General features: G+C 42.5%; 2 protein-coding genes across 2 annotated transcripts; both read right to left on the bottom strand.

Moving 5' to 3' along the window:
• Positions 1-1,745: 1,745 nt before the first annotated feature.
• Positions 1,746-2,496, bottom strand: LOC108153280 (H/ACA ribonucleoprotein complex subunit 2-like protein). Its single transcript, XM_017283148.2, has 2 exons — positions 2,153-2,496; positions 1,746-2,092 (listed from the first exon to the last, which is right to left on the bottom strand). The coding sequence occupies exons 1-2, from the start codon at positions 2,401-2,403 to the stop codon at positions 1,861-1,863; spliced, it is 483 nt and encodes a 160-aa protein (XP_017138637.1). The 5' UTR covers positions 2,404-2,496; the 3' UTR covers positions 1,746-1,860.
• A 355-nt stretch (positions 2,497-2,851) lies between these two features.
• Positions 2,852-5,827, bottom strand: LOC108153061 (tudor domain-containing protein 3). The gene is made up of 4 exons (XM_017282833.2): positions 5,640-5,827; positions 5,503-5,587; positions 3,282-5,444; positions 2,852-3,196 (listed from the first exon to the last, which is right to left on the bottom strand). The coding sequence occupies exons 1-4, from the start codon at positions 5,672-5,674 to the stop codon at positions 2,915-2,917; spliced, it is 2,565 nt and encodes an 854-aa protein (XP_017138322.1). The 5' UTR covers positions 5,675-5,827; the 3' UTR covers positions 2,852-2,914.
• Between the last annotated feature and the right edge of the window lie 3,091 nt (positions 5,828-8,918).

Below are 8,918 nucleotides of genomic sequence, written 5' to 3'. Positions count from 1 at the left end.
TTATAGTTGCCCCTATCCTTATTTTGCTTTCATTTTAATTGCAAATTATTTTTTTTACGATAGCCATAAGTTGAGCGTGTGAATTATTATGATTAATTAATAATATACAAACCTATTTAGTTAATGTTTAGTGGTTACTAAAGCTCGTCCCAAATGCCGCAGCAGGATGTTGTTCGTATTGATTCCGGTCCGGTCCGATCCCGATACCGATCCCGATCCAGACCCAGACCCAGATCCCGATAGTCCCCTCCAAGTACGCCACAGGCGCCATTTATCGGCTCGCAGCATCCAAAGGGTTGCTCTGAGCAGCCTTACAAAAAACAAAAAGCAAAAAACACATAAAAAATGAACACAAAAAAACCTTATCGATTAGACTCTTGAAACGAAAAAAAAACTAGAAGAAACAAAAAAAACCTTACAAAAAAAAAAAACAAAGAAATATACGAAAAAATGCAAAAAAAAAATAAAAACAAGATTAATTATGTAATAACTATTAAATGCAGGATGCATACGAGTAGTTAGCTTTAGATCTAAGGTAATCCAAGAAAATTTGTATTGTACATTTTTTTCTATCTTTAGTCCGTAGTCCATATGCTACGTAAACCTTTGGTCTTTCTCTACTATATTATTATACCCTTAGTTCTCGGTTATAAAATGTAAAGCTTTCAATTTTGTACAGCAGTTGACTATTCAAAAACATTATTAACAACTACAACTACAAAAACAAAAACAAAAAACCATTAAAACAAAAAAATGAAATTTTGTCATGCACTCAAAAATACACAACTTATTATCCTTAATTGTACTTCAGAATATATACTTATATATATATACGAACATGCATATATATTTATATATTAAGTGGCTAAAAGGGATATTGAAATGTTTGTGTACGGAAAACAAAACAAAAAAAAAAGGCAAAAAAAAACCATTAATATATACATACATATATACATAAAGTTGTGCACGAGTTATTTGTTCCTTGGGCAATCCAAAATTTCTGAAGTGTGTGTTTTAATTACATTACTGTTACGACCCCGACCCCGACCCCAGCCCCAGTCCCAGCCCCAGCCACGACCCAGACCGAGCGACTGCCGCACGGCGATCGTATTCTGCTGAATGCTGAACCCCCGCTCACGCCCTGTCCCGTACTAGTTTAGACCCGTTTCGATCGATCCTTGTTTTATCGTAGTATTTGGCTAGCGACTTCGATAGCAGGCATACACACATATATACAAGCATATATAATATATATATATATAACTGTAATTATTTAATCAATGTAACACGTACGAGAGTAGCAACAGAAGAAAGCGAAATTTACATTTAATATACAAATAATTGTACTTTTAATAATCCAATCAACCCCCCAACCCCTCTCCCCACCCACACACTCACTCACGTCATTTGTTAAACGAAATTCTAGATAATAAATACATTGCAAACGAATACACACACACACACACACACGACATTTAGTGTTACATTTTATGTAAATTTAGACGCATCCCAACTAAACACCCGACAAGCCACAACTCATTTCGCACGACAAACAAACAAACAAAAAACGAGACATTATTAACTAAATAGCCCCCCTCCCCTCTCAACTGTATTGTATATGTACACAAATTTATATGAAATCAGCTACGCTGAAAATTCTTTTGAACAAAATTACAAAAAAAAACACAAAAAAACAAAAAAAGATCCCCAAGGGACAGCAAAAAAAGAAAAAAAAAACTGGCATGTTTGGATTTATTTGGCGGCAGCAAGACCTCCCAAATGGGAAGGGGAGCCTGACCTTTATTAGTTTATAAAGCTTAACTAGATTCTAAAGGTGATACAAGACTTAATCCTAAAGGCTTAGATGGGGACATTCAGGCCGGACAACTCCTCCTTAACCTCGTCGTACAGATCCTTGTAGTCGTCGTTTTGGCGGATGAGCAGCGCAACTGTTCCGCGCTTGACGCCCATGGCAGCACCCAGGTCTGCACGACTCGGGGTGTAGGCATAGGGAATGCCCTTCTCCTCGCAGACGGCAGGCAGATGGCACATGATGTCCACAGGTGTCACATCGCCAGCAAAGATGCAAATGCTGTGGAGGAGGAAGAAGATACGGGTCTTCAGTTTTCCCATGCTCATTACTCATACTAACCCAGTCTCTCCTTTTCGCAAACGGGTCTGCACATCCTTAAGACCATTTCGCAGATAGGTCTTGTGTTTCATGGCTTTCTTGACCAGTTTATAGCACTTCTTGGCGAGCTTCTTGCCAGCCATGGGCTTGGCTATGGCATTCACAAACAGCAGTTTGTCGTCGTACGTCTCCTCCTCCTTGATGGTCACGCCTCCGCTGATCTGGACGGATTCATTGGGATCACTAGAGCGCTCTACTTTCACCTTCATCATAATCTTTTTGTTAAACAAATTTGATTTAATTCAAAGCAGCCGAACCGAAGCACGTGTTGATATCAGCGTTAGTATCAGTGTTGGTATCAGCGTTAGTATCAGTGCTGGTTTCAATATACCGTCTCATTTAAAAAATATACTGTAAATATACTGACGAAAAGATGAAAGATCCGAACAAAAGTATATCGATACTATCGACTGCCCGCACAAGTTTGAACGTGAATGAGTGACAATCCATTGGGATAAATAGCGCAGGGAAGGACAATTCGGTAGAGCGAGAATTAACAAAAAAGTTTCTATACTGTTTCTGGCTTGGCCCATACAAATTGAATGTTTGAGAGCCAATACTCGATTCGAAGAAAGCAGTTCGTCTATCGATACTATCGATATAGTACTATGAATACCAGCCACAGTGGAACCTCGATAGGAACGAAGTAAATAGCTTGAATACACTGTAAAGTTTTTTATTCGAAAAATTTTAATGGATTTATAAGTGTATACAAAGGCTGTCTCAATGCTCTCTTTTGTGCGGCGGCACATATACCTGCTGTTGCTGGGCCTGGCGATCGCTGCGGTAGCGCGAGTGCTGCTGCTGCTGATTGTGATGCTGGGGCTGGTGCTGCTCCTGCAGTGGCGGCGGCGGTGCACAATGCTGCACATTGCTCAGGGGCCTGTTCTGGGCATCCGTGATGGGGAGAATGTCACCGTTGAGGACCTCCTCGTGGTTTCCATAGCCCATAAAGAAGACCACACAGGTTTTCTCCGTGACACCCGTTATCTCAGCCTCATAATACTGTCGGAATTGGGGAAGAGAAGGAACAAATGTTGCGCAAATTAGTGGGGGTCGTCACCAAATATAGGAATTGTTTGAAACTTACGCGTCCATCATCCCAGTACTTGGCCATGCACAAGTCGCCCTTCTGCCACATCCACCCATCACCGGGCAACATTCCAAACTGTTGGGCTGCCGCTGCAGGAGTCACTGCCCTTGTCTGAGGATTGATGCCGGCATAGAGCGACGGTGGAGACGGCTGACTGGCCACTTGCAGAACATCTTTGACTGTCTTCGACCCCGCTGCTCCAGCTGAAGAAGCCGAAGCAGCCGGAGCAGCTGAAACAGCCGTGGCTCCTGTGCCCTGACTCTTTAGCAGGCTCATTGCGAACTCGTTCGTCTCCTTGCTCTGGAAACCCATTATCTTGCTGGGATCATATGTATAGCCGTTGGGCAATTGACTGTAGTTGGCAATTGATTGCTTGAATGGATTATAATGGGGTTGATGGTTCTGATGCTGCTGTCTCTGAGTCTGCGGGGCCTTTTCCGACTTCTGCGAGGGCTGTGAAGACTGTGCTGTCTGTGGAGGCTCCGTTGACTGGCGGTTTGACTGCCCCTGGCCTCGCTGACGGCGCGGTTGACTCTCTCGCTTCGGGGCACTCACTTTAAGATTTGAAGTATCCTCGGTGACTTTGTTCAGGCGCGCATTGAAGTCATCGCCCGAATTGTTCTGCTGCTTAGGGTCTGGCTTGGCTGTTCCGGCTCCGGTTCCGGCTCCAACTCCCGAACTGCTTGCCTGCTGCGGCCGGCGTCTGTTGCCAGTGCCATTCTCAACACGGACTGAGCCGCCGCCGCCTCCTCCTCCTCCGCGACGCTCGCTACCGCGCCTGTTGGCCGATTGGTCCTTGGCATTCGAAATCGAAGCCTCGTGCTCAGTTTTGAACTCTGAATTGCTTTTAATTGGCGGATTTTCTGGGCCATTGCGATTGGAATTTTTGATTGGAGCCGATTCTGGCTTGTTGCGCGCACTGCCGCGCTCATTGAATGCACCTCCACGATCCCGCGGTGGACGCTCGTCTCTAGGAGGGCGCTCCTCCCGACGTGGACGCTCATCTCGTGGTGGCCGCTCTTCTCTGGGCGGACGTTCATCTCGACCACCGCCTCGATTACGGGCTCCGCCACGCCCTGGGCCAGAGTATCCGCCACGATTGGCGGCAAAGCTGCTCGAGACATTGTTCTCGAAGCGAGAACGATCTGAAAATTTGTTAGCCGATGAAGATTCCCCAAATCGAGGGCCATATTGCTTAAATACTGAGCTGTTGGCAGTGGATGCGACAGCGGAGGCGGATTCGGTGGCAGTGGCGGTGACGCTTGTTCCTGCCTCCGTTGCGGGCAGTTTGGTGGTGAGAAAATCGAAGAGTGTGGCATTGGCTGCTGGCTTGGGTGCTTCATCCTTACTGCTGGCACCTCGTTTGCCCTCTCTGCCGTGCCGATCACTGCGGCCGGGACGCACATCCATTTCGATGGGCCCGCCGCCGGATTCTTTGCGGCGCTTGAGGTTGAACAGAGCCCGCTCCAGATTGTTGCGGGTGACGTGCAGAGCGCTTCTGGCCTCCTCCTCGGAGAACCCCTTGTCAAGAATCTTCTTGATATTGTGGTCCACGATGTTCTGGCCGCCTCCACCAAAAACCTTCTTGCCACCGGCTTTGGTGGCCACGGCAATGGCCTCGTTGCGCATGGCATTAAACTCGTCGTTCTCTCTGGCCGGCTTATCCTTGTCGGCCAAGGCGTGGCTTCTGAAGTTGCGGTCGGCCGTCGAGTCGAATTTCTTGCCAAAGGCCACCCAGGGGGGCGGCACAGACGTCCCATTCAACGGGCGCCCGCTGCGGGCATATTTGAGCATGGTGCGGGCCAGATCCCACTTCTCGTACATTGCATCAACGCGACCGCCCAGCAGTTGCAGCTCGTTTGGGCGCAGAAGCAGGAATCCCTGCATTAGTTGCAGCTTCTCCGCCTTGAAGTAGATCTTTGAGCCTGGGGCCACGTTCAGATTGAGCGCCGGCACCGACTCCAACTCCAGGCCCTGTATGCTATTCTGGCCATCGCTCAAGTCCAGTTGCAAGAGGCGTGGCGCCGCCTTTGACTCTTCGTTGGATTTGGGGGCCGCGATATTGCGAACCCGCTGAACCTGCAGGACAATGCGGCCGGAGATAGGGGCATCCTCGCGCTTAACTGGCAGAGCTCCACCGCCAATATCGCGGATATCGCGCTGAAATCAATAAGAACAGCTATTAGACGCCAGCCAGCCGGTCCGCCCACTTACTCACGTTCAGTGCCTCATCAATAATTTTGCGTGTGTCCTCACCCCCGACAGCGGCGGTCAGAGTCTTGATGCCCTCGTCCGTAAGGTGCCTGTGTGAGCTGTTAGTGGCAATCGATTTCGAGATGTTTATGCTTCACTTACCAGCCGCTTTCTCGCAATTTCCTGGCTAGTTCCATTTTTTCATCAATACGTATTTTTTTGCAAGTTCCACAGCGAATTTTTCTAGCGATGGAAACTTAGTCAGATGTATACTCACTAGGGATGAGCCCAGCAAGCGGCCAGTATCGCGATATCGATATCGTGCCAAGTAAATAAATCAATGAATCCTTTATTCATCCGAAAAATATACATACTACATATGACAGTCGACATATGAGTGTTAAAGCGCAGAGCATATTGATAATAATTTAATGCTAAATATAATTTAATATAATTGACAAAAGCGACATGTTTTGGCGATAGTTCCAAATACCACGACATGGCGCCAAGGTTGTTTGTTGTTTGAATATTTTTGTCAATGAGTTTAGATTAGACTGAGCTCTACAACGTATCAAGTTAATGGATGGGAAAAGCAACCATACAATCAGTTAAAGTTGTAAATATACTCAAGATTTAATGAATCATGTCATTATGACGTCTATCATGTTCTGAGTGCTGGTGAGAAAGCCTATGATATATTCCTTACCATAATTATAATCGGCTCAGAACCTATCGATATTAGTAATAGTGGCTTCAAATTGTAATAGTCGAAGTACTGAATTTTTATTATTTTGGTTTTGCTTATTTTTTTAAGCGCAATTTAGTTCATACTCTAATCAATATGTCAGCTATCGATATGAGTCAACAGCAATGCGTCAAGATTAAGAAAATGGATCGTACCATTTTACTCTCCATTTCTGAAAATCTGATATATAAATGAATGCATCATAATCATGTGTAAAAAATCCATCACTGATGCCTGATAAAGTTGTGCTGGTTTTCTAAAGCTGGTCAAATTATTTTCGAGGGGGCATGTACGCTCTTAAGCCAAAAATTGGTGGATTACCAATTATGACGTAGAATTGAAACAGAATTTTAGTATATAATTTAAAACTATGAATTATTATATCTATTTTTAGACTGATGTTTAGTTTTGAAGAATCGTTATTTAACTTCGCTTGAAATTATAATAGCCTTTTTAAAATGAACTACGACGATAGTATCGATTTTTGGAATCAAAGAATTCCAATCTATTGAGTGCGCCACTATCGATGGTTTGACACCTCTAGTGAAAGAAACCCGACGTCATCCGTTATTTGATCGAAAAATCGTGTGAAGTGAACTGATGCGCCTGAAATCAAAAAAGTAAATTTACAGAGAAAACGTTCATTCAAACGAGAAAAAAGCTGTTGATTGTTATTAGAAGTCCATAAGCAGAAGGTTTGTACTGTCAATTATAGATTACGATACTATTTTATTTATGCCTTTGGCTATTTCCCGCAGGAAATATGGACAAAACTTTTGATGGCTTATTGACCATTATGTCGAGTGAAATTGAGAATCAAGAAAATCAGCGCATATATCTGACCGAAAGAATGTTAGATGCTGTGGCCAACGCAAATCGTTCACTAGTGGTGGATCCGGAGGACTTGCAGCCACTGAAACCCATGGCATTGGAGGACGGACAGGAGGAACCACAGGGTCAAGAGAAGCCCCAGGACCAAGAGGAGAAAATAAAATGAAACATTTTTAAAATACCTTTCACCTGTTTTTGCGTATTTTGAATACAAAGAATTAAATTTTTTTGAAGTCGAAATCGTATTTATTTTTGTATGCCAATATAAGCTGCTGCTGCTTACACTTCTGCAAATATAAGCATACGCAGTTGAAGAGGTCACGCTGACAGGCAATTGACGCTGACATGAATTTGTTATCCTAAACGTGCGGGTGTTTCCATATTATTAAAATGTTTAAATACATTGATGAGAAGTTTGATCCGCTAGTTTTTGCTGTTGCTAGTTGTGGATGTTTAGCACGATAAGCAGAACAGGGGCGAAAATATTCGAGAAATACAATCATAACCAAACTTTTAGACACCACCAGACGCCTACATATGCTTATTGAATAGCTCAATAACTCAACCCAAGTGTAAATAGGGTATAAAAAAACCACGAAGGAACGAAAACCGAACAAATCATATTTTCGTACGATGGTTTTTGAAGTGTAAATCTGTTTAGTTAATCAACAAATAAATTATGGCTCTCGTGTGGTGCTTTTTTACACAGATGTGCAAAATATATATGTGTATGTGTACATGCATACATGCATGTATGTCTGTGTTAATAAACTGAATGGAGTATGAGTTTGTATAAGTATTCTGCGCGAAAACCCATTAAAAATATGTCTTATTGTTTTATTGTAGTTTTATTCTAATAAACAAGAAACAGTACATTTTTCCATGGAAAAAAATTCAGTGCCGTAAATGAATCGATGGAAAATTTTGCTGCAGGCGTTTTGCTGACAAGTACTCATATCAGAAAAATAAAAAACCGATTAATACTGGAAAATCAAACATGGTTTATTATGGGCAGGAGTGGAAAATAAAAATATTACATTTTTCGTCAATGGAAAGGCATGCAGGCACAACATAAATGTATTGAAGCAAGCGAGAAAGTACCAGTCGGCTAGAAAAATGCAATAGTGAAGACTCATTTAATCTCATTAGGGCAGTCGAAAGATAATTATATGGACATTAAAATTGTTTAACTTTATACCAGGCTTCCATTTTATTAATTCATAAGGGGATAAAAACATGTTAATTGCATTTCTGTTCCGCAAAAACGGATTTATACAATTTTATAGTGATTTCTCCGAGCATTATCGTCACCAAAAATACATTCAAACAAGCTGTTGCATACAGAATTTGAATCTTTAACAGATTTTATTTGTAAGCCAACACTAAACAGTGTAACCGTTAAGCATATATGTCCATATGTGAAATATAGCTTGTCTAAATATATAGCATGCACATCTGGTCACACTCTGTCCCGAGTAAAATATATGGCCCTTTTGGTCGATGAAAAATTTTGTTGATTTTGTAAAATCAACAAATGAAAGAACGTTCTCAAAAAAGGAAAACACGGCTTTGTTACTCTTTTATTAAAGGAAATTAATTTTTTTATTGGTATATTTTCGGTATATTTAAAAAATTAGGCCGTTTATTTTGGTATTTATTTGAATCGGTAATAGCCGGTAGGCAGCAATGATTCCCAATCCATACATTGAAATTATTTTATATTATTATTATTATTCTATATTATTCCCTTATGCTAAGGGTGAATATGCCGCAATAATTGGGGAATATTAACACGTCATATCCGGACATTCTGTCTCGGCCGTTTCCTGCCATCATGCTATTCAGCAGGGACTTGCCATGTTGGC

This window comes from Drosophila miranda, chromosome XR (assembly GCF_003369915.1).
Source record: "Drosophila miranda strain MSH22 chromosome XR, D.miranda_PacBio2.1, whole genome shotgun sequence".
Lineage (NCBI taxonomy): Eukaryota > Metazoa > Arthropoda > Insecta > Diptera > Drosophilidae > Drosophila > Drosophila miranda.
Note: the sequence above shows the minus strand (reverse complement) of the source record. Positions and strands in the feature narration are given on the sequence as shown.

Bases quoted from the DNA above. Each gene is read 5' to 3' on its own strand.
- LOC108153280 (XM_017283148.2), bottom strand. From the start codon at position 2,403: ATGATGAAGGTGAAAGTAGAGCGCTCTAGTGATCCCAATGAATCCGTC. The intron at 2,093-2,152 runs GTTAGTATGAGT...CCTCCTCCACAG, and splicing joins TTGCGAAAAGGAGAGACTGG to CATTTGCATCTTTGCTGGCG.
- LOC108153061 (XM_017282833.2), bottom strand. From the start codon at position 5,674: ATGGAACTAGCCAGGAAATTGCGAGAAAGCGGCTG. The intron at 5,588-5,639 runs GTAAGTGAAGCA...CAGCTCACACAG, and splicing joins AAATTGCGAGAAAGCGGCTG to GCACCTTACGGACGAGGGCA. The intron at 5,445-5,502 runs GTGAGTAAGTGG...TATTGATTTCAG, and splicing joins TTATTGATGAGGCACTGAAC to CGCGATATCCGCGATATTGG.